Source organism: Molothrus aeneus, chromosome 15 (genome assembly GCF_037042795.1).
Source record: "Molothrus aeneus isolate 106 chromosome 15, BPBGC_Maene_1.0, whole genome shotgun sequence".
In the NCBI taxonomy this organism is placed as follows: Eukaryota; Metazoa; Chordata; class Aves; order Passeriformes; family Icteridae; genus Molothrus; species Molothrus aeneus.
Genome location: NC_089660.1, coordinates 16,247,415 through 16,272,958, shown reverse-complemented (window position 1 = coordinate 16,272,958; position 25,544 = coordinate 16,247,415). Strand labels below are relative to the sequence as shown.

At 41.8% G+C, this 25,544-nt stretch overlaps 1 protein-coding gene across 8 annotated transcripts in view; it reads right to left on the bottom strand.

Moving 5' to 3' along the window:
- Positions 1–25,544, bottom strand: part of LOC136563101 (protocadherin alpha-C1-like) — a 122,589-nt gene that overhangs the window by 18,006 nt on the left and 79,039 nt on the right. For all 8 annotated transcript variants that reach the window (XM_066560282.1, XM_066560275.1, XM_066560277.1 and 5 more), the window contains exons 2-3: positions 19,998–20,056; positions 17,804–17,892 (exon numbers count right to left, since the gene is read on the bottom strand). In XM_066560282.1, the coding sequence (XP_066416379.1) occupies positions 17,804–17,892; positions 19,998–20,056 (148 nt within the window). The remainder of the gene's footprint in view (positions 1–17,803; positions 17,893–19,997; positions 20,057–25,544) is intronic.

The following is a 25,544-nucleotide window of genomic DNA, read 5'->3' as shown; positions in this document are numbered from 1 at the left end:
TCCCTTCCAATCAAAACCATTTTGTAGTTCTATGCTTCTACTGATATGAGCCATACAGTTTTTAGTATCTGAGAGAATCAATTAACAAAAATTAATTATGATGGCTTTACTCTCTCTTTTTTTTTTTTTTTGCAGGGGCCAGAGCTTTGCCATGTTTTTTAGAGATAAAAACACAACTTAAAAAAAAGAAGTGAGAGGGAAAGCCAACAATATGACAACTAAACTGTTTGCAACTACTGAAAATGTTGTGTTAATTGCTCAGCTGCTCTCTTCAGGGCCTCAGACTTCCACCAAAATTTACCAAGTGGTGAAAGTGGGGTGGCTTCACCCTCGCTGAGGAAGCCCAGATAAACTCATTAATCCATGGGCATAGCAGGAATCTTCTGTTTCTCCTTCCACCCAAGGTCTCCTCTTTGTACAAATATATCTGCAACTGCACCCAAACCTGCAGAGCTTTCTTAAGGCAAAGCCCACTCTTCCCCCCCATAAATAACTCAGGAATCAGTTCATACTCCTCCCAAATATCCTTCCCACTCCTGCCTGCAGCTTTGATTTCATGCTTGTCTTCAGCAGCCAGAGTGAATCACCCATTTCCTGCCTCCTAATCCTCACTCTATCACAAAGCTCTGCAGGTTTTCTGCTGCTCCTCCAGGTATTTCTGCTTTGGGCTCAGTAAGAAAAGCTACATTAGGATAGAAAAATGCTGAGCAGGTGGCACTACCAAAGTCTAACACACAGGGAAAGGAATCAAGCTTGTACCCTCGTGGCTGTTGTATTTTAAACACAATTAAATAATGAAAGAGCATAAATTACAGCCTGGATTTTCTCACATAGCTTTTTCTCCCCATGTGGGCTAGGGAATTCCATGTGAGGTTTTAGTGTCTCCAGTCTTTGCCTTTGGAATTGTGTCATACCCATTCAACCTTGACAGGTCACTTCATTTAAATAATATCAGTAGTTTTGTGAGAATCTCGGGTTCCACATGAGAATAAAGAAACCCCAAACCATAAAAAAAGAGAATTTTGGCTGTTAACACACCAGAAAGCAAACAAAAGGAAGTCACTTGAGGCTTAAGTTTTGAATGTTTGGGATTGGCAGCATAGAACTGACCCAACTCAATTTCATGGTCTGTTTATCCATCCTGCTCTCTAGACCATCATGAATTTTATAACAGGTGCTTTCCCTTAGCCAGGCATCTATGACAAACAGAACATGCTGCAGAGAAAGCAACTGCCCTCATAAATCTAATTCCAGTCAATGAAGAGCTCGTGGCTGAGAATCACAGAACTGCATAATCAATAATCATGGTCTGCAAGACAGAAAAATATCTTCTGATGGCTTCCTCCAAAGCTGTGCACCAGATTCTGGATTCTTTTTCAGTATTTCAGGATTATGCAGCTTCCCTAAAGGCTGTGTGGACCAGCACTGCTATCCTGCATAACTCTATCTGGCACTTGACCTGAATATGTTTCTCCCGATTAGGCAGTGACATTCTCATCTGGAAACTCTGTTTGTACATTCAAATTGTTGTCTCAGCATAAAGGTGTGCTGGAGTTATTCTGAAAACCCAGCTGTGTGACACTGTCTGTGTTTCAGCTTTAGTTATTAGCATGATTTGGAAGCTTTCACTCCCAGATTGCGGGATCTGCTGCCTCTGATTTCTCCCAGCACATGTGTTGGGAGGTGATGAGTCTCTGTCAAGAGGTGGTGCCAACCTCAGCAGAGAAAAAAAGATTTATTAACACCTAAATAAGAATTAGCCAGTGGCTGCTAGCCTGGATTCTTCCAGATGTAGCAGGACTGCAAAGGAGGCAGAATTTCTGCCCAGCACCTCTTCTGTGCAGCAAACAGGAAACTTCACTGCCAGGTGCAACAATTTGCTCCCTTTCACAAATACTAAACTGACCTCAACACCCAAATATCCCACTTACCTTAATTCATGCTGTATATTTGTCATATTTGCCAGGAGAATTGCACAGTCTCAGATCAAATCTTCTGTATGGAAAAAAAACCCTGCAACAGCTGCCACTTAGCAGATCAAATAAAGGCAATTCAAACCAAAATCATCTCCTATCTCCTCAGTCCCCCTGGGAAAGTGGGACTTTGTATACAGAGCAGAAAGCCAAAAACTCAGTACATGGCAGGGCAGAAAGCAAGCTCTGCTCCACAGGAACAATTATTTGCCAGTTCAAGAGTAATACACTGACCTTAACTATCAATCTAACTCAGGATGGGAGTAGTTGTGCTTCCAAAAGTCACAAAATGTTCACAAAAATAAATACTACAGAGTTAACACAGCTCCACTTTTTACCAGTAATTACTCTGAAGTGCAAAATGCCCAGTTCTCTCATTTTATGCATGCTACATGATGGCTGCTAGAGTTCTTGAAGGCTCAAAAGCTGCTCCAGCATTACATAATCACAGAATAAAACAAAATCAAATCTATAATCTCTATGGCTTTAGAAAAAGCTGGGCAAGGCAGAGGGGGGGAAGAAAAAAACCCACAACTCTAATGATGTAGAAAAACAAATAAGTTTATTTTTTTAAAAAATTAGATGATCTTTAACTACTGAGCTCTGTACATGGGGTTGGCAATAATTACTTTTCAAGGACCTTCTCAAATATAATGCTCTGCACAGCTCAAAGGAAAGGTTATTGCCATGAAATCAAAATGGCAGAGCAAATATTTAATTACTGTTTACTCCAACACCCAGGCTGTTCCTCAGCAGAGCCCAATGCAATCCTGCCCACTTTAGCCAGAATCCATCAGCATATCACCTAAATCCCAAGCAGTAGTATCAAAGACTGATGAATTGTTTGGAAATAAAAAATTCTTTGGCTTTCTAGGCACTGCATATCATTTCAGAAAGACATCAACTAAGCTGGATGACTGAGCTAGAAAAAAATTTTAAAATATACAGATAATTGGGGTTTCCAATTAAGAGTCTCCTCAGCACAACCTCAGCATTTTTGTTTTTTAACAGGAGCAGGTGCAGGTCAGAGGGTGACTGGTCAGGAGAGAACAATCACTTAACTTGAGCAGCCTGACTTTCCATGCAAAGCACTGGATAAACATTCTTGGAAGATTTTCCCTCATTTCCAGGACTCCAGTTGGCTACAGACCCCCTACAGCCACTTCTAGGGTGTGAGATGAGGATTCTTCTCTGGGCTGGCTATCTTTCCAAATAAAAGGTAATTCAGTGACATTGGGTGATATTCAGATGTCTAGTTCCTTTATTGTCTGCATATATCAACACTTTTTTTCAAGCCCTTAAGCACTTACTCCCAGAAATGCCTCCTAAAAGCTGAGGCAAAGACAGACAGACAGTTCTGTCTGACAGAACAGAGTCCTGGCACCACAGTCAGGAAATCCTGCCTTGGGCAGGTCACTTTGTCCTCAGATGGTGGAAACAGCTGACATTATTATCAAAGGGCTGCCAATGATGATTCTCAGCTTACCCACACATTTTAAAATAGTTATTTAGTTGTGGATTTGTTTTCTAATTGTAATGAATATAACCCTTTCCTTTCTTCACACTCTGTTCTTTCTGCAGTGCCATTACTGCATCTGATGGCCATTGCATTTCAGCAGTTCCCTTAAAATGTTTTTTATGGCTCTGTTTTGACTTCAGCTTGCTCTTAGAAACATCCTGAGAGGGTGTGGGAAGGGGAGAAGAGCACAAATGAGTTCTCCCTTCTCTCCTCTGAGTATGCTCAGGCAACACTGCAGCCCCATGCAAGAGTGACTCTGCCTGCTGGGATAAATTCCAGAAAATGGAGTCTCCTGTGTGTGCTGGGTTTCTTCCCCTCATTCTGCAATTGCCCAGCAGCCATTCAACATTAATCCAACACTGGTTCTCCAATGTAGTATTGCTGCACATCAGCATTGCTAATGATATTGCAGCTGGCAGCACAACCCGTCTGCAGTGGAACTGGGCATTGATCAGGCTGCCCAGCTGGCAGCTGGATGCCTGGCAGCTCTTTGTGCTGAGGATCTGCTGAGGCTCTCTGGGTCTGCAAAATCATGCCATGGGTGTCATCCTCATCCTACATTTCCACATTACCAGGTGGGTTCTTGTACCTGGTTTGTTTAAGACTGGATGGCTGCTGTATCTATCAGGACAGAAATCAGCTTCCTAATGGTTTCTTCAAACTGGTTTGTGCAGCTTTTCTCCATCCTCCACCAAGGAAGGAAAAAAAAAAAGAGGAAGAGCAGGAAAAATCTGTCATGCTCATGATATCTGTGCAATACAGACTAGGGATTTGTATTTTGGTTTCCTAGCAACTCTGAAGGCCAATTCAGCAGTGATTTTATACTGAGCACCAGTTCCAGGGTTGCTTCAGCTCTTCTCACAGAGAGATTTCTGAATCTGTAACTGCCTCCTTCTCTCCTTTAATGCACAGGTAAAGTGCAATCCTAGGCTGACTGCTAGATTAGTAACACCTACATTTTACTTTTATCTACATTCCATCCTCTGATGATTTTTTTATTCCACATGAAAAAATGATGAAGAGCTCTTAAACTAGTGTTTAATCAAATTGGTCAAGGGAAATGAACAAATGGAAAGGAGAATCTGCAGATTAAAATGAAGCTATCATCAAAGAAGATCAAAGCCAGAGCTGACCTCACATCATAGCTATGAAGGACCCAGATGTAGTTTCTGCAATATCTGTAACAAATATTTGCCATCTGTGAATGGTAAAAGGAGAAAAACCAGGCAAGAGTAATGAGGTTAATTCTAGACCTTGATGAGCACTAAGCTTTTAAAATGATATCTGGCATATAATTTCAAAATTCATAACAATGCATCAAGAAATAAGCACTGGGAGCATCAGTATTTATGGCTGGGAATATATTTTCCACTGAGAACAGCTCCAAAGCTGGCAGAAATGCTCCAAGCTTTCCATCACACTGTCTGGCCAAGATGCCTCAGAGAAGATCAGAAGTTGACCTGCATGGATTTAGTCTGCACAGCCACTGGCCTCCCTGCTGGGGCTGCCAATTAGTTTCAGTTGTGAGAGTGTTTTCTGCAATGTGGCAAGTTGCCAGTGGGGCACTGGATTAAGATCACCAAATTACTTTGCCTGCCAGCCCAGAAGTAAAGCAGTTCTCTTTTCCATTTACTTCTGGATAGGTTCAGCTGCAGTTTGAAAGCCATGATGGGTGCACAGATTTACAGTGTGGACCAGCAGAAATGTGCTTTGTTCTGCCTCCAGAATTCACTGCTGAGAATAGTTTTGCTGTCTAACTGCACCTGCACTCTTCAGAGGGGAAAAGGCAGGGACCCAGAGCAGTCAGCAGCATGTGTGGTCCTTGAGAAACTCTGTCACCTTTCTTGCCCCACAGAAAATCAGTTCAATGAAAAGCAAGAGGTGATGTTCCTCACAGTGCTTTATTCTTCTAACTGAAGTCTGGGAATAAATGAAGCAGATAATCTGACACTAATGTAATTAATTTATTTTAATTCTTTGGTTTGCAGCTACACATGTGGGAGACTCTGCTACCTACTTAGCATAAATTTGCAGCAAGACAATAATCTACTGAGAACAGGTAATTTTCCCTGTGAAGAGATGACATTACTCATGGTAACTGAAAGAACAAATCACCTGGAAATGGAATCAGCAGGGTGCTGCTGGCCCACTCCTCCTGCTGATGGTCTGTGCCTGCTGCAGTCACAGGGGTTTGAGGGAATTTATCCTCCACATGTGACTGAAGATATTTGACTCCAGGCATTTGGAAAGGACACTGTTACCATGAGAGTCTGTCTGTTATACTGTCAGAGATGACATCAGGAGTGGTCTGAAATGGTGCAGAGAGGACAATTCAGCTGCTGTAGTTATTAATTAGGACCTCTTTACCCCCACTATGGCTGTGCAAGTTTATTTATCACTAAAATGACATCTCCTGCTCCTGGGAGCATTGTGGATCACAGATGCAGCACAAGGTAGTGAAAAGCAGAGAGCAGGAGGGAGGAGAATGTACTTTGCAAATCCTGAGATGTGTTTAATGCAGTGTTCCTTGGTAAAGAAAATTCCAGTTTGGATTTTGGTTCTTAAAATCAAAGTTGTAAGGTCTACAGGCAGGGTTTGAAGGAAAACTGGGGGAGGAATCATTTGCTCTGCATTTTTCAGTATTATGATAATATGTTTATTATTTATTTTGCCATTTTTCACTCATTGCCTTTGGTCAAAACATCTTTCATTTTATTCTGTCTTACAACATTCTTCCTTTAAACTCAGCTACCACATTCAAGTGATTATGTGGAACAAAAATATCAGAAAATTTAATCAAAGGGACTAAAGAAGGCTCATGGCTTTCCTGATTGTTTATAAGCATAGTGTGTGTTCTGGATTTTCAAGTGCCTCCCCATGCATTAAAAATCTGCATATGAAAAAACTGCTGAAATGACTTGAAGATCAGAGCTTGCATCTTGGAAGTAACTGTTTCTTTTTTCAAAGTTTGAATAATTTAACTGGAACAAGCTATCCAAAGGCTCAGGCACCAGGCCAGGGGGGTGTGGTTACAGGATAAGAAGGCATAACTTCAGGCAAAATCCCTTGGCCAGCTCAAGTAACCACAGGGACAAACGCAGAGAGGGAAGGGCTGAGGACCTCTCTTGCCCTTAATTGTCTAAGTGAGCCTAAGGAGATTAGCTGCACAATTAGGGATCTAAATAGTGCCACTCCCAGCCAGGACAGCAGCCTGTTTTCCATGTGCTTCAGTGTTATACACCTGAGGTCTGACCTACAAATGGAGTTTGAGCTCCCTGTGCAGCCCCTCAAATCCCACCTGGCACCCAAACCTCCAGAGAATCCGGGAACCCACGGGCACAGGATTTGCTTGTCAGGAAACAAATTTGCTGTTTCAAAAACTCCTTTTCAGAACAGCCTGAAAAGAAGTTATGGAGGGCAGGCATGGAACAGAACTGGGATCCAAACAGCAAATTGTAGAAGGGCTTGGGCTGGAAGGGACCTTAAAGCTCACTTAGTTCCACCCCCCTGCCATGGGCAGGGACACCTCCCACTGTCCCAGGCTGCTCCAAGCCCCATCCAGCCCGGCCTTGGACACTTCCAGGGATCCTGGGGCAGCCACAGCTGCTCTGGGCAATCTGTGTCAGTGCCTCCCCACCCTCTCAGGGGAGAATTTCTTCTTAACATCCAGCCTAAACCTACTCTCTAAGTTTGAAGCCAATCCCCCCTTGCCCTGTCACTCCATGCCCTCATTCTTTTGAAGCAGTTGTCCTGTTCCTATTAACCAACTCAAGAAAAAGATTAAAAATTTAATTTCATCATATTCAAACCACTCTCAGTCAGTTCTGTTCTAGCTCCAGCCTCCAGAGCTTTGTGGTGGGATGACCTGCTGCTGTTCACTGGTTTGCTCTGGTCACCTCTTGGTATCTGACCCCAGCCCTGGATGCTGAGTGGGGACACCCAGGCTGTACCACATCTCCTTTGTGCTCTCTGAACCTGTTTCACCCACCTGTGCAAACAGAAGCAGCACACTCTTTTTCTTAGCATAAACACGTGAATGTGTTTATGCTGAGAAATGTGTGCTGGTAAAATACCAGAATGTGTGCTGGTAAAACAATTTCCACAAGACCACAAAGGGTTTCTGGTGTGGTTTTTTTCCTTCCTAATCAACCCATTTATTTTGCTAGTTGCGTGCATGCTAAGAGGGGATGCTTTTAGGGATGGCTGATTGTAATTATATAAGACAAAAGCAGAGAAGCTGCATTCAGATTCATTTCCTCCACAGCCAGAACCTTGATTTTCTGAGAATTAAATCCCCATAATGAAGGGGAAGCCTTTGTGTGCTGCTATTGCTGTTTTACATCTCTCATTGCACCCTCTGAGTGCACACAAGTAATGACTGAATGATTTCAGGGTTTAGCTCTTGGAGTAAAATCAGCATCTCCAGGTCAATGTTACATAAATAGGCAGAATGTGTGCTGGTAAAACATGCACATATTGCTTTCTCTGCCTTGGGCAGCCCTGTTCTGGAGTCTCAGCAAAACCAGGGTACAGCCAAGAGATCAGAGAGGTTCACAAGAGAGAAACATCATTATGGAATCATGGAATGGCTTGGCTTGGAAGGGGCCTTAAAGACCATCTCATTCCAACATCCTGCCATGGCAGGGACACCTTCCACTATCCCAGGCTGCTCCAAGCTCCATCCAACCTGGCCTTGGACACTTCCAAAGATGGGGATCCACAATTTCCCTGGGCAACTTGTGCTAGGGCCTTACCACCCTGAAAGGAAGGAATTTCTTCCTAAAATTTAATCTAAACCTGCTCTGTCATTGTGAAGCCATTCCCTCCATCCTGTCACTCTTGTGGAAAGTCCCTGTCCAATGGCCCAGAGGAGCAGGCAGCAGCCTCTGCCTGCCCCTTTAGCAGCAGGGCTTGGGAGCTGCTAAAGGTCAGACTTCACAGGCAAAGGGCCCATGAGCACTGCAGGGAAACAGGAATAACTGCAGTGTTCAGGAAGCCCTGACCTCATGGGCTCTGCATGGCTCAGCAGCTGGGAAGGAGCAGGGAAGGGGAGCCCCAAAACAGCCTCACAAAGCTCCTCATTCCCTCCTGCTGCACTGAGAGCATTTTGGGCCAGGTGGATGCTGACCACCATCCCCACAGAGCACTCTGTGATAAGAATCATTTTGATTTTCCTGTTTTTCCTCTTTTTAAAGCAGGATAATGAACATGTCCTTTGCCTTGTGTTCCCAGACTTTGTCTGCCCTGCTCATGTCAGTGGCAAGTTCCTTAAGGCAAGGCTTGTCTTGTGCTGTTTGTGTGGGCTTTGTGCAGCACCATCTGACCTGAGAGGCACTGCCACACTACAGCACGAACAACAGACGCTGAAGCAATGCCTGGTTACAAAAATAAACACATGAAAAATACATTTATGACCCTTGTGTACAGCAAAGTGCTGCACACAGGCAGACATCCATTAAGAGAAGATTCAATATCACAGAGTGGTCTGGCCTCCCTCAACCTCATTTCTTCTTCCACCACTCACAATATAAATAAATTCCAGACCAGAAATTCTTAGGATTACTTAGACACACCCTTCTTTTATCCATCTATTTTCTATCAGATAGTGAATTGTATATTGTAAGAGATAACAGGGTTAAACCTCATCTGGGATCATAAATATCATGGGTTGTTTTAACATTTACTTGAGTATGTTTTCTTTCAAAAAAATCTAAACAGAATAAAATTAAGCCCACAGCAGTAGAGAAAGAAATAAAAAACAACCCCCAAACCATGCACACAAAAGCGAGGCACAACAGGGAAAAAATAAAGCAGCTGTAAGCTCAAGTGGAAACAATTTGATTACCATCAATTCCCTGAAGTACTGACCAGATAAACACTTGTTTAGTTTATAAGTTCTGACAAGATCACAACCCAAGGTAGTACAGCGGCAAGGGAGTGATTTTTCTATTTATTTATTGAAACTGCTGAGAAAATAATAAAGACAGGAATCAAAATCCATGTCTTCTGTGTAGCTACAAAATATTTCCAGTAGGCAGACAAGGCAAACTCACTGGTATTTTTATGAAGATCACAAAGACCAACATGCCTAAAGCAACAGAGAGTGAAAAAGTTGCTTAGGTTTGAAAATCTGACTTTATTATATTTATAAAATAATTTCCTACCAGATATTTAAGAACTAATCACATCATCTGGCAAATGTTATATTTGCCTCCCCCCTTTTATTTTTTGGCTCAGTTATGAGAAATATTTTTTTTTAAGTGCAAATTTAACTTCCATTTTGAGGAAGCAAAAAGATTATTACAGAAAAGGATGAATTAAATAGACAAGGAGTTATTGCTATTAAACTTTCTCCCAGTGCCTAAATATAGAAATTATAGCCAGATAAACTGCTTACGTAAAATCTCTTTATCACTTCTTAAAATGATGGAGTCTGGAGCTGCAGCAGCTTTTGCCCACAGTTTCAGAAGACTTTCTTCATATTGTTCAGTCACAGAAAACCTCTAGCCTTTTCCTCCTTTGCTCTTATTTAATTCCTGGTTTCAGAAATCTTCCAGGTCCCCTGGGTTATTTACATCTCAGCTGGAGCTATCAGTCCTGCCTTTAGGAAACCTGCATTGAAACAATCACCTCATGTGGGGTCAGAAATTGGACTTGATCTCCACTTGGGAAAATGCAACAACTGGCTCCAGTCAGGGACAAATGTACAAATGTGGTCCTAATCCCAAAGGAAGGATGCACAGACACAGGGGCTGGACTAAATGATGAGATGCACAAATGCATGCTGGGCCTAATGAGAAAGGGAAATTCTTCTCACAAATATTTGCAGCAGGTGAAATCAAGAATTTGCCACAGTAGCTGAAGACATAAACTTTTCCAAGACCATTCTCTTTGACAGCCAAAATTAACACAAAGTCTTATTCACATATATGAAGTCAAAGAGATCACACAATTTAGAAGTTTCCAGCATTAGCCTTTTCCAAATTCTGATGAGTCCTATCCTTTTTTCCTTACACTGAGCCTTCAAGGACTAAGGTATTAAATCTCTCATCCATGTCATCTCATTTACTTGGTACACCCTGCTGAAAAATAATGGAGCCCCTGATAAAGATCACAAACACTATTTCAGGACAGTCATGAGGGTTTTGCAGCTAAGAGGAAAATAAATTAACAGAAAGTAAATTTAACTTTAGCCAAGTCATGACTGCAGTTTCATGACTGCAGTATAATATCATCTATCATCCCCTCCTCTCTTTGCTCACTCAGCTGAACAGAAATCTAAACTAACCTATTAATTTACTCAGTCCTGGCTCCAAATATTGAAAGCCCAAAGTGCTGGTTCAGCCACAGTTTGGATGGGGTGAGGCAGATGAGTTCCTGGTCATAACAGTCATCAGCTTTTAAAAAATAATGATCAGTATGTCAAGCTGCATCTGTCATAAAAATATGTATTTTGGACATGTTCTTTTGAAAAAGTCCTTTTGATTTCAAAATGCTTTTCTTCAGTCCAAGAAGCATTTGAAATTCTCAGTCCTCTCCAGCTTTCCTCAGGTTGTCAAAATGAGAAGCATTTATCCCTGAAAATTCTTAGTTCTGTATGAAATATTGAAAAGGTGATGTGGGGCCAAGCTGGTGACCTACATTTCAACATTCCTGAAATAACAATACAGAGGGGAGACAGTGGACAGATGAGCAGGAAGAGACCAAAGTCATTAGATGGAAGGAAAAAACAAGAAAAGTTAGAAAGAGGGAGGTACATGGCAAACCAGAGAGGTAACAAGAAAGGAAAATGGAATAAACAGAAGTGCAAAGCCAAAAAGCAGGAAGCATGCAGGGAATGTCCTGGAAATAAAGTGTTCTGGGAGCAGGGGCAAAACTGAGGACTGTACATCATGTTGAGGGTCTCAGCAAGTGGCTGGAATTGACTCGAGAATTCAATGAGCAAAATCTAAAAGTAAAATAAAAGAAAGGGATTTAGCCTTATATGGCCCTTGCAGATTATTTCTATTTCAGTTTAGGCAGGCACTGCATCCACACAAGTAAGCTGGCATGATTTCCTTCCCCAGACCACTGAGCTGATAGATACTGCAGCTTCAAAGAATTACTTGAGTGTGCTTTAAGGGCATGATTTTTTCCATGATTCAAGAGGCTGTGAACCAAATCTCTGTGATACTTTCCTACAAATTCTTAGGAACTACTTAGGACCTACATTTTGGGAATTTATTAATTCACTGATTTGAAGACTAATTTTCATGAGAGACATAAATAACTAGGCTGTTCTGTATTCCCCCTCTTCTATTCTTTAAAATATTCCATATAGTATCACAGTGTTTCTTAGACCACTAAAGATATTAATTTTAGGGCTGATATTTGGCTTTCTATGTATTCCTGGTTTTGAAGGTTGAAATTATGAAATTCCATAGAAAACTGGTTATTAATTTAAAAAACAGAGAGAGGCTCTAGCACAGCTGCATTTTCTAGTTCCTTCCATTTTAAACAGCTGCAGCATTCTGCAACAAACCAAGAACCTGGTTCTGTATTATGGTTGCTAATTAGTTATTATCTTTTATAGCTTTAATCAATGAACTGCTAAAGCAAGCCAGAGCAGTGCTGTTATTTGTAAATTAACCTTTAACAGTCTCAAAGAAACAGCACTTTCAGCCCCTGCAAATTTTTTGCAGTGACTGCTTGATGAGTCTTGATCACACCCTTTTTCTCTAGATGAGGAAAGACATTTGAAGAAGGAGATCAGAAATTCACTGACATTTCAGGAAGAAATTGTCCTCTACTTACAGGCACAGTGTAAAGCTGTATCATAGAAAATATGTTACAACTTAGGTCTCATCACTCTCTGAGTTATTTTCTTAGGCTCTTTCTCTTTAAACTGGATTTTTAGAAGATTAATTCAGTGGCCAAGAGCTTTGTGATTCTCCTGTGGGGCCCTTAACAGCTTCTCCTGTAATGCCTGCCTGATTTCAAGACCAGTGTCTGTTCTAACAGTGAGACTCAATCCCCTCAAAAACACTTTCCATTCCTTCTGTGCTGCTGTTCCAGATGCAGGCAATGTCAAATGGTTATTCCATGAAAAGAACAACTGCAGTGCAGCTCTCTGCCCCACTCATCATGACCTATTACCCAAGCCCAGGGTGCCAATCTTCTTTCCAGTGACCTGTGCTCAGTAGTCACTTAAAAATCAACACTGCTGTTCCCTTGGAATCAGCCTCCTGCAGGCCTTCTAGCATCTCTTCCAATTGTTTCTCTCTACCAGATCCTCTGTGCTCACCTTTCTGTGCAAGATTTTTACTGGTGTGATCTGAGAAATGGAAAGATAGAAACTTCCACAAACACTGAAGGATTTGATCCTTGGAAGAAGCTTGGATTGATGTAAAAATACAATATACAGACATTATGCAGAAAAATTATAAACTTATGTTTCTATAGTTGTAAGTAAGAATATGCCTTAAGTAAGTAAAAAACTGTATTAATAAGATGGTGAAGGGTTTATAATGTAGGGGTATGGTTCTATGGAGTAAGGTAAGAGTTTAGAGGTTATAATAGAAGCATTTGTGTGCATGTGAGACAGAAGGCAATGGATAAAAGTATCCACAGTGCAGCAAAATTAAGCAAAGGGGATAGGTTAGAAAAGCAAAATAAACTTTGTGGCAATTGTCCATTGGATTAGAAAGTTCTATATTGTCTTTATTGTGACCATTTTGAGCTATGCCCAACTACTTGCTCTCTTAAATCTCAAAGCCTCTGAGACTGATGTTTGTCTGAGCAACAAATAATTTTTAGCCCAACTGTGGTCCCATCTCTTCATTAAATAATAGTGTCCCCTCTCATGCCCTTAGGTTTCTCTGTTCAGATCTCTTCTCCTTGCACTATCATCCTGTATCCATTCCTGGCCCTTCTCACAGTTTCATTGGAATGAAGCATCTCTTTCAGATATAATATTCTTGTTCAGGTTGGATTTACTTGCTTGGCACCCAAATTAGTCTGTGAAACAGAGAATTGGGAATACCACAACTAACCGTGGGTAATTATAATGATTTCTTTCCCTATCAAGGCATTTTTGGACATTTTTTCTTAAAATCCACACAAGATCCCCTGTCCTTTGTTCACATTTTTCCCACAGTTGTTCTGTTCACAACACCCTGCCCCAAACCAGCAGCACAAAACTCACTAGGAAGACTGACTTTACTTTTCAGGAAATTTTGCTTATTTGACATATTCACAGTTGGTTCACATTTAGTTTTCTGAATTCCTAACTTATTCTGCATATCATGCCCCATCAATGCACCTTGTCTGCATTCCAGGTGATTGCAGCAGGAACCCTCCTCTGAGAGCAATACAAATTTATTCCAGAGAAACTCTAGCTCCCAGTGTAAACCCAGGGCAGCCTAGGACTATATGGACAAGGAATATCCCCAGCTAGCATGGCATGTGTGAGAAGGTCACAGGCAGGAAGTAAGGAACAGCAGAAAAATGGAATGAAACCAGGAAAGTCGAGAGACAGTTGTGAGACACATAAATTTGAGAGGACAAATGCTGAAAGATTCAGATTTAGGGTCATGAGACGCAAAGAGCTCTGTAAAAAGGGATCTTATTTATCATTTTCTTCCACCCCCCTGCCATGGGACACCTTCCACCATCCCAGGCTGCTCCAAGCCCTGTCCAACCTGGCCTCAGACACTTCCAGGGATCCAGGGGCAGCCACAGCTGCTCTGGGCACCCTGTGCCAGGGCCTGCCCAACCTCACAGGGAACAATTTCTTCCTGCAATGTTCCCAACCAGTCCATGATGGTCTGTCTGATGTCCTCCTGTCCCTGGGAGAGCCCAGGCAGTGCAGACAGGTTGAAATAATTGCACTGCATCCAGCTCTGGGGCCCCAGCACAGGAAGGACATTGACCTGTTGGAGCCTTGTAAAACAGTGTTACCACCTCTCCTCCCCAGTAATTCCCTGAGAAAAGGAAAAGAAATAGCAGATATATTTAGGAGAATGTTACCACAGCAAAATCAGAAGTACAAAATTAGTGTATTTTAGGATGGCATTTGCCTAGGCAATCTTAATTATGTCTCTTGTGCATATTTATGAGGGCAGACACTGAAATCCTAATTTCCTGAAAGTCTGTGGGCTATTGACATGGACTTCAGAGATGCCAGTAATTCACCCACAGCTTCACCTACACACACACAGATTTCAGATGCAGATTTTATCATTAAATCCTTTCCTCTTTTACAGAGCTGTCTGAATGGAATCTTTTATTTTCCCCTCTCTACATATAGTGTGTGGCCCAGTGCCTGATTTACTGCACACATATCAAGTCTACATTGAATACAGGAGTTGAAATTTCTCATGATTGTTTTTCATCACAAATCCTTATTGTTCTCCTGAGTCTTACATGTGCTATGAAAGCATCTTTAGACTGGTTTTGTCTAGCAAAAATGCATTTTGAAGCATTTGCATTACACCAGCTCTGTTTTGTAGATTGGAACCAGCAGCACAGGGAAATATATATAGATTTGTCTAATGCCTGCTAACTCTAGGCTCTGAATTATTCATAAGTCTGGTTTATTCAGAAATCTTCAGTGTTTTATATCTAGAGCAAAATTTTTGTTCATCAGTTTCTGTTATGAGCTCTCACCACTTTTGCCAATCAAGCTCCATTTATTCTGAGTTAGTTATCAAAAAAAAACCAGAGTTCATTCACATTAGTGGTCATCTAAAGTCTGATAGAATTGCCAAAACTGCCAAAGGACATGGAGCAGAAACCAGAAATGTGTCTTCATTCCCTGATCTCACTCTATAGCATGTGAGGGACTAACAAGATGCCCCAGAGAGCTAAACTCAAAGCCAGAGGGAGTTTGAACCTTCTTGTCCCACCTCACCCAGAAGTCTCCCAACTGCAAACACACAGTGGGTTGGACTGGTGCCTGAGAAGATGCAAACACAATTTTAAAAATGACAGATTCACTGTTCTTTGCATGGATGAAATATTCAGTAAAGTCAACAGGAATGCTGTCAGTCAAATAAGGACCAGGTTTTGCTTGGGCAACACATATTTGCTGGAAAATGTGTGATGATGTTGGAGTTCAGCCATATATTAGGAATTAAGGATTTACTGATTTAACACTTGACTTGTTATTACAGGTCTTGAACCTAAACCACAAAAGGAAAGAAGCACTGAAAGAGATATGTGTGGGAAACTGCAGGCAGGATCCTAAAGCAGTGGTAATAATTTGCTAAATATGTGATGTACTGAGGCTACAAAAGCTAACACAACCTTTAATCCTGAGATTTCTCCATGAAACACCTGTTTGCTGTTAAGGATCAGGGACATCTAAAGCTTTGGTTACAAAGACAGGAGAAGAATATTATCTGAAACCCACAGCAAAAAAAGAGAAAAGTCTAATTAATGTAATATCAGGGTCACTACTCCCTTGGGAGAGGACAGACAAACCAAAATAACCTTCTTTGTGCTGGGATGCATTCATTGCACCAGTGCCTCACAAGTCAGGGGAGGAAGCAGCAATAAGAGCCAAGGGTTACTGCTGCTCAAACAAAGAGATGTGCAGGTTCCCAAAGCAAGTCCAAAATGGTAAGACCCAAAACAGAATAGCAAGCAGGACTCCAGACAGGGGAACAGGGCTCTGGGACCCAAGTGCCACTGGACCTCCTCAGATGACAGAACCATCCTACCTTTGCACTTAGATTCTGGTGCTTTTGGGAATTGGCAGCCCCAGCATGGAAACATCTGGTGATACAAACATCTGGTGATACAAACATTCAGAATGTTTGTATCCATACTGAACTGGGTATGAGGCAAAGCTCTGAGTGCTCAGTCAAGGATGATCAGTGCAGCCAAAGCCTGAGGGAAGCCTTTGCAAAGGTTGGAGTGTTCTTGTGGTGACATTTTCAAATGCAAGCTCAACAGTCACACACCCTTCATATTCTGCAAAGGCTGTGTGCTCCTGCAAAGCCTGCAGCAGAAGGAAGGCACACAAACCCCAGCTGATCATAGCCTCGAGCTCCATGAGATATTAAATTAATTCCCAAATCTGTTTCTGCAAACAGCCCTTCTGCAAGACCTTTGCAGGTTTTGCTGGGCACCATTAATTTGTGGATGTTGTAATTGTGATTGCAAACCCTCATGTTGTTCCTCAGCTCTTTATCCAGGTGAAATTCTCATTTAAATAGAAAGAAACTTTTGCACCAAAAAGGTTAAATGAAGTAATTATAATTTTTCTTGCTGGAGACCCCACTGCCCAGCATTTGAGCTGCCTCTGTGACATGGGCATCGCTCCTCATGTCAGTTCCTGACTGACAGTGCTCACAGAGCTGCCATACAGGGCTCACCACCCTACACAGGGCATCCACTGAGTTTACAGTTTAGTTTGGCTGAAAATGGCTGAAAACAGGGACTGACTGCTCCTCTATATCTTTATATTATTCCTACTCCAAAATCAAAAGTGAGAATATTTTTTTTGTCTGCACTACAAAACATCCAGGTGATTTTTTTTTCTAAACTCCATGAGACCCTTCTGCCAATTCTTATTGACTTGCTGTGAAGTCATCAGTCAGTGACAGAGTAAATGAAGCTCCATTCTAAACCATGCTTTTTGCCATTTATTTTGACAAATAAATAATATTTTAGTTTCCATCATCATGTATGAGTGAATGAAAACAGCTAGCAAAAATTTAGGTCTGATTTCACCACAGAAAAGTAAAATGAGAACAGATATTCAAACAGACTTACTGGCTTTGTAAAAATAACAAAGGGAAAACTGATAAGCTCCTACCCCAGTTTTACTGTTCTTTTGAAATGGAGGGCAAACCAGCTCTGGAATACACACACCTGAATACACACATCAGAACTGAACCATTATTCCATTATTCCATTACACAAACCAGTAACCTCCAAAAGCAGGGTGAGAGCTGGGATCAGGGACTCTTATCTCCAGGGCTCATTTGAGACTGAGTAAAGAAAAAGATGTATTTTCTGCTTTATTGTTCCACTCTATTTCAATTCCACATAATAATTTACAAGAACTTTCTATCCAGATCACAGAATATTCTGAGTTGGAAGGTACCCACAAGGATATTGAGTCCAGCTCCTCAGGGAATGGGAATTCAGACAGGGGCTGAACCCACAGCTTTGGGGTTATTAGCACCATGCTCTGACCAGCTGAGCTCATCTGAGGATCTTCACTCAGAGATATAAAACAGAGGAAAAAGTAACCAGCAGCATTAGGAGGTCTACTGCAGTTAACATCAGTTCTTGACAAATATTCTGGATTTCACATCCTTACCTGCTGTAGCACTGGAGACTGTTGGCCACTGCTGGTCAGGCCCTGCTGCTCCTCCACGCAGGACTCCTGCCTCCTCCATATGCACAGCACTGGAAGCAGATATCACACCTGGGTTATACAGTTCCTTTCTGCCCTGGACTTCACAGCACTTCCCTTTCCTGCTACTCTTTAAAGTTCATAACTATTTACCACTGTGCAGCTACTCCTACACTACTGCATGACATGATGCTAGCAGCATGAGAAGCATCTGCTTTGACTTGCAAAAATACTTTTAATTATTTACTAAAACCCAGTTGTGGAAAATAACTTATAAAACAAACACACCTGCAGGACACTTTGGTCTCATTGACTGGGAGGCACTAATAAGGAAGTGACACATCTTTGCTATTAGGATGTAGCAACATTAGGCAAATGATTAAAAAGTTGGTGGAGTTAGTTCTGAGCTTCTGTAATTATGCCATTTTAACAAATCCCACCTTCCTAGGTTACTGCACATTTCTTGTGAGCAATTCAGGAAGAGAAATGCATTTTCTCAAATGCAAAAACTAATACAGCAAATTTTGCAGTGTCACATCATGAGCACTGGGCATCAAAAGCACCAATTTACACCTTACATGGAAGGAAAAGAAAAAATCTGCTATTTTTAATACAAAACCAAGTATGATGTTTATATGCTGTTCCTTAAGAGAAACAGGATTCTGTGACTGCGTCCCTGTCTCTGCTCATGGACTTCACACTCCCTTTCACATTTCCAGCTGAATTTAAGGGACAGCTTCATCCAAATGTGGCAGACATCAAGGGCACCAAATTTCTACAAGTTTTATGAAAAAATCAGCATTTTATGAAAACCATCAACTGGGCAGGGCACACAGGCTCAGAACCTGAAATTTCAGGTAAGGACAGGGGCTGCTGATGTGAGAGAGCAGAGGAACATGTACAATTTCCCAGAAGGGCCCCATTAGTCTTGTGGGATTAAAATAAGTTCTTACTTTTCATTAATTGTTCAAGTAGCTTCAGATAAGATCTTGTACTTTGTACAGAAAGGAATGTGGATCAACAAGAGCATGCCTGACTCAGGACCAGCAGATAAAGTGCTCAGGTAGGCAGAATTCCATCTTCAGGATCCTGCTCCCCAGACTGTTCATTGATTTTGCAGTTATGGATTACAAAAAAATGAAAGTCACAGCAGGAATATAAAAGAAAGAAAAGAGCTTGCCCTGGAGGCCACAAAGTCAAGCTTGCTCTGTCTTCCTTTGGTTTTGGCCCTTGAGATTCCTTTTTACACAGCATCTCAGAGGAGTCACTCTGTGTCCTCACCCACATGAAGCACAGTGTGGCTCTGAATTTAGGACTTCAGTCTCATAAAAACTCTTGGCTAAAGGCACAGCACCATTGCACCAACAATTCTGAGAAACCCATGCAATGCTGCACTTTGTGATGCCACTGGGAATGGCTGCAGCCTCAGAACTGCAGCTACACCTGTGCAGGAATCTTATTAATCACATCAGCTTACACCTGAACATAGAACCAGTTTTCTAATCTGCTCAGGGAGAGCAAAAATACTGTTTGATTTAGGCTCTACAGATGCAATTTTAGTATAATTCTCTTTATCGAAGTGTACTGAGCAGAAAATTATAGCAGAGACTGCTTGTGGTATTAGGCAGTGGATTTTCAAAGATGTCTAAAGACATTTGGACAAAAGCTTCACTTTTCCTTCTTTGAAAATCCATCTCATATCTTCAAAAAGTCCTTTGAACAGCATTAATCTTCTTGATTGCAGCATGTGGTTAATAAACCTGCTGCAGGAACAGCTACTTTTATGGTAATGAGAAACAAGAAGATGGAAATGCAGACTGACTATTGAAACATCAGCACTGATGATTACAGGGAGCTTTAAAATAAAACAAAAAGTATATAATGACAATTAAATGATTCAATAATTGGAACAATTATACCTTGACAGTCAATGGATACAAAAGCAGAAGGTAAAAAGAAAGAACAGCACAGCTCTACAGCATAAGATGCAAGTCAGACTGAATTTGTAGCACGTAGAGATTGGAAGTGACAGCAGCAGAACTCAGGTGCTTTCCATCTCAGCACAGTTATCATCAGTCTAGGGCGTCAGAAGAAAATTTGTCCTTTTCACAGAGGAAAAGGACACAATTCCCCTTCTCTGGAGAAACAGCACACATACCTTTGCATTCCTGCCCTCAGGGATGCAGAGTAGCGCCAGTCCGGGTTGGGGTGTTTTGGCTGTAGAAACAAAAGCCCAGGACAATGCTGTTAGTGGCAGTAAAACATGCTAGAAAACATCTGCATCTGGCTAATTTTGTCAGAAAAGCCTATATGGATATAGTCAATTTTTGTGACTTGCCAAATCATCCTATCAATTTAAAGAAACTTTCAAATGGGCACACAGGGAGTGTCTGTGCAATAAACTTGTCTGCACACCAAGGCCTGTGGCTAGAGATGATCTCTGTGGAACAACATTTAATGCTGCAAACTGGTGGAAAGTTATTTTACACATTCATCGACATTTTGGGCATAGGATAAAAAAAACCAACATCAGAAATCCAGACAATACATTGTTTGTTTACCTGGTAAGGTGAGGAAACTCAAACTCCTGCACTCAATGTTACCTACCTGAGGGTGTATAAATGTGAGGGGACGTGGAGCAGTGAGGCTTCTGCCAGAATTCAGAGGACTGCAGAGGACTGCAATGGATGGTATCAGATTTGCAGACTGCAGCAAGTCTTTTATTAAGGACAGACATGTCCATAATACCAAAACCTATTCGATTCTCCATATTCATGAGAGGGCATAAAAGGTAGAAGGGGAAAATAGCCAGCAATGCCCTCTGACCAACAAACCTCAGCATATGCTGATGTGCTGCAGCATGACTTGCTAAATAAGGAGTTAATTAAGAAATCCTCTGTTGATCAAAAATTGCTCCAGAAAATAGTTTTCACATTGTCAGGGGACTGTCACTGTAATTTTCAACTACAGCCTATGAGTGCAAGCTCAGGTCCCTTAAAATTAAGCCCTGAGGACATACCAAGGTTACTTCTCAGGATACTAAAACCATTATTCTGTAGGTGATATTGTAGTGAGTGCTTAAGTTGAGGCACTGGAATCCAAAGACAGATCTTATATCCAAAAACATAATGGACTACATTCATTCCTGATGTGTCTTGCACGGTGCCAATCACACAAATAATAAATGACAGTAATGGTTTAATTCTCTTCAAATTATTGGAGGCAGATCAGGAATGAATTTGACCCCATTACTTGAAAGAGAAAAAGAAAGTGTTGAATGTTCTAAATTATTTAAAGCCAACTCTATCTTTTCTCTTGAGGTTTGGCATATGCTTTTCCCTGGATCAATAGGTTTTATTCAAACAAAAATGGAGCAATTACAACTTACAGTATTGCTCTATCACCACACTTCCCAGGTCCAGCATCACTCAAGGCTGAGATGCTCCTGGATGATGCACACATGAGTATTCTTTATGGTCAGAGCTACACAAAAGGGAGGAGGAGGCTGCTCTTTGCAGCCACACATTAAACATCTGTGCTAGCAATTTCCTTCCCATTTAGCCCTCCCTGTTCTCTGTCATGCTCAGGTTCTGCTGAGTTTAGCAGAAAGTGGTTTGACAAGAAGCCCATTATGCATGGTTCTAGTCTTTTCTGATTAATTCCATTTTGGCCCCAGTCCCAGGGATGTCAAAGCAACTCTAAAGTCAACCACGTAGTAACAGTCAATGAAAGAGGATAGAGAACAACACACACTGATCAGAGCCTCTCCTGAGTTTGCCTTTCTTGAGTATGAAGGGTGCTGACACCAGAGGATTTGTCTTTTCTTCTGCTGGGGGTTTTTTAATAGCAGGGGAACTGCTGGACTTCTTGTTCTATTTTGCAATTTGAGAGGTGCAGGTTATTGTACAGGCTTGTAGGCAATGTGAGGAGGAGGAGGAGGAATCTTACCCCAGTCCCAGGCAAAACACAGATAAAGTGGGATTACATGAAAGCACTGAAAAGGTCTGACACGAGTTGGGTGGGAGTGAGAAAAGAGGAAAACGACCACTCACTCACAGTACACAGATTTTTGGGTTTTGGATGAGAACTTTCCAAATCTTGGCTAGAAAACAAAAATCTCTGCTCTGGTTGCAATGGGACATCAGATCTTAGATGGATGATGGTGGCAGGAGAAACTCATTAGTTAGAAATTAAACATTTTTTCACTTCACATGGATGGACCAAGACTCCTCACGTCAATATAAGAGAAATTAGGACACTGGAATTTCCAAGGGTTTCTGTCCAGAAACTCTGGCATCTTGTGGCTATTCCCAAACAGTTCTCTCTCTGCTATGACTCCTCAGGTAGGGCTGCAGGGCTGTTCCCAGATGAGCAGAAGAAGGAAGGAGGGAACAGGATGAGAAAAATGCACTCTGGAGGTGGAACTATTGCCACAATTGACTGTCAGGGGCTGGGGTATTTTTAACTATGAAAAAAAAAATCAATAACTGTGACTTCTTTTTGAAGTCATTAGAGGAAGAACCAGAGCACAAGGCAGTTGGGCAGCAGCCTGCCTTTGTGCAGACCTATTTTCACCCACTTTTACCATGTGCTTGCTGCTTGACTGGGTATTTTCAGAGCTCAGCAAGAGGCACATTTGTCCCACACTTGTGTTACCACAGGTCAGTGTCCTGCAACCGACAAAATCAGTGAAATTTCTATTTTGTCAGCATAACTGGCTTCTCCTTTTGTTCTGCTACAGACTGTAATTCTTTCAGTTCCCCTTTCAGTTCCCCAAGTGAAAAGTTGTTTCAATACATCTCTAAATGAGACTGGACTAGAAAAGCAATAAAGTATGACCAGGAACAGAGGTTGAGCACAGCAGAAGCAGCAAACCTATTCAGCCATATCTCTCCCCAGCTCAGCTGCAGCAGTGCTGCTTCTTAGAAACCATGAGGAACTCACAGTCTGCAAGGCTGGGTTGGTTTATATCTCTGGTTAAGAACAGTCCATCTTCACCAGAGCCCTCCCTGGACCTGGCTAGCACCTCAGAGTGCAGCTGGGTCCTCAGGCAGTCCCAGGGGCTGCACAGCAGCTCTCAGTGGGCTCCTCTGCAAAGCCTGTCACAGATCTGGCTGTGAGCAGTGCAGTGTGTCCTAAACCAAGCCCACCAGGACAAGGCACAGCTGTGTGAGTGCACAGAGGGAGCACAAAGAGGGCTCTGAAGGGGTCCAGGTGCTTCCCAGCTGGAAATCCCCACGTTCTCACTATGTCACACAATGCTGATGAAGACAATATTGATCCTTTTACCTCCCCAGCTCATTACAAAACTCTCTTTATCACAATCCAGCACATTCTACTGGGTTGAAGGTAATTTTAGCTTGCCATTCCCTCAGAGATTTTTGGAAGTCACATAGCAAGTCCAGCAGTCCTGTCAGTAGGTAAAAGAAATCCCATGACCCAGCACAGCAGTAATAAACCATTCCCTTTTCCCCCATCAGTTGCTTTTCCTGATTCAGTTCCAGCACATCATCATCATCATCATCATCATCATCATAGTGTGAGAGGAGGCAGAATCTACCCAGGTGCCTAGAGAAGGGGTTTTCTCTGCACCTCATGCCACCAGTTTGCTCCTGCTGCTTCTTCCAGGCACCAGGCTCACATTTTGCCAACCACATAACCACACACATTAATGGTTCTGGTCATAAACAACCAACCCCATTGGGAAGTCTGATAATGTGAATGTATAATGTAAACCAGAGCCATCTTAGGAGCAAGAGAGCTCATGCAAAATGTCACAGTTGTTTTCAAGTGGGTTAACTGAAAAATTGTTTCATTGGTTTGTGGAGAATGAATTTAGTTGAAAATGTATTGTTAAAAACATTTTCCTCAGCTCTTTTTTTATCTAATAAAGTAAGGATTTCTCCCTGGGGTAGAAGAAATTTCTGATTTTTTAAAATATTGCCCTGATCCCATATTCAATGGATCAATGCAAACACTACCTTTCACTTCAGTGGTTGCTAGAACAAAACCTGCTTGAGGTAGAGAAGCATGAATCAAATATTTACAAACAGTTACCAGATGCTGAGACTCCTAAAAACATCCTGCTTCATTCTGATTTCCACACAAATGCACAACAGAATGACATAAGGTATATTTATCAAATGGATCTGCTTTGAAGCATTAATAAAAGCCTTTTAGAACCACTAACCACATAAGGGGCTGCTTATTTTCCAGTCAGACAATGCTGACAGGTATGAGGAAACAGAGGCTTCTATTCCTGCTTTCCTTCTGTAAATGTTTAGAATTAACCTGATGTGGAGAATAAACTATTAAATATGTGTTTATCATTCAAGAAATCAAAAAGGAAACTGGAAAAGGGTGTAGTTCAAAAGCCCAAAGCCTGGGAATGTTCATTTGCATTCCTAACTCTGAGAAAACTGAGGTGAAGGGAGCAGACAAGTGCTTCTGTAAAGCACATTTAATGAGTTCCAAGAGGAGGAAAACACCTCTGCTTAATCTTGGATGCAGATTTCTGCTGGCACAGCAGAAGCCTCAAACCCAGTGCCTGAGTGCCCTGAAGCACAGAGCACTGTCCCTGCTCAGCTCAGACACTGCCATCAAACAAAAGAACAAACATTTATAGTTAACCTTTTCAATGTCAGCAGGGCTGGAGAATTTCTTAAAGGCTTAAGTTCTTGAACTGAGATTGTAAGACATTCCACCATTAATACCTCTAAATCCTCTGAGAGAAATCTCCTGGACAGACTGCCACAAACAATGCGCTGGGGTTACTGGGTTTAGACACTTCAAAACATGCCTCCATTTAAAGCAGTATCAAAATGTGGTCAACTCCAGTGTTTCTTTCTTTTTTCCATGTGTTTAGCAAGCTGGTTTTGAAGTGAAAAATACAGAGCAAGAGACAGAAGCAGAGCAAACAGCTCTGCTGGAAAACTCCAATGGATCTCCTGCTCTTACCACCAACAGTGTGCAGGTTTTTCCACTTTCTTTAAAAGTGCCCATAGGGCAACAAGCTTTATTTCTGACCAACACATAAAACATCATATTTTTTCATCCACATGTGTCACCACACAAAAGGGTACAAGGAAATGTATAATATAAAAGAGTTTAGTTCTATCCAGTATCCCAACTTGATAATTAAGAATGTGCCAGGCTGCTTTCCGGGACAGAAAACTCCTGTTAAAACATTTTGGTTTGATTGTTATTTCCTTCATTGAAAGGAAAAGGCTGTCATGAGATGCAAGGCACAAGAAATGAGCTTAACTGCACAGCATGTAAGAACAAAACAGGAACGATGAAAAGAAAAACCAAGGACCAGACACTACCCAGACATCATCCAGCATCTTCACAGGAATGTGAGGAAACAGACTCCAGATTAAAGCACTGAAACCCTTCCTGAAAATGACAGATCATCACTGCAGCAGTGCCCAGTAGCAAAATCACAACTTCTCACACAACCTCTTCATAGAGTGTGCATTCCTCTTTCAAAAGCCAGGAGTCCAGGCTGCCCATAACACTCACAGCACCAGAAATGAAGCCACAGTGTGTTTTTTATCCCTTGATTTTGCCTTCCCTGCCTGCCTGGTCCCTCTGCAGTAGTTATCTGATGAGAGAGCAATATCCATTAACCCTGCACTGCTACCCTTATCACCAGCCTCCTGGCAGCAATAACCATGTCCAGGATTTTCTGTGCAGCTGCATTAGT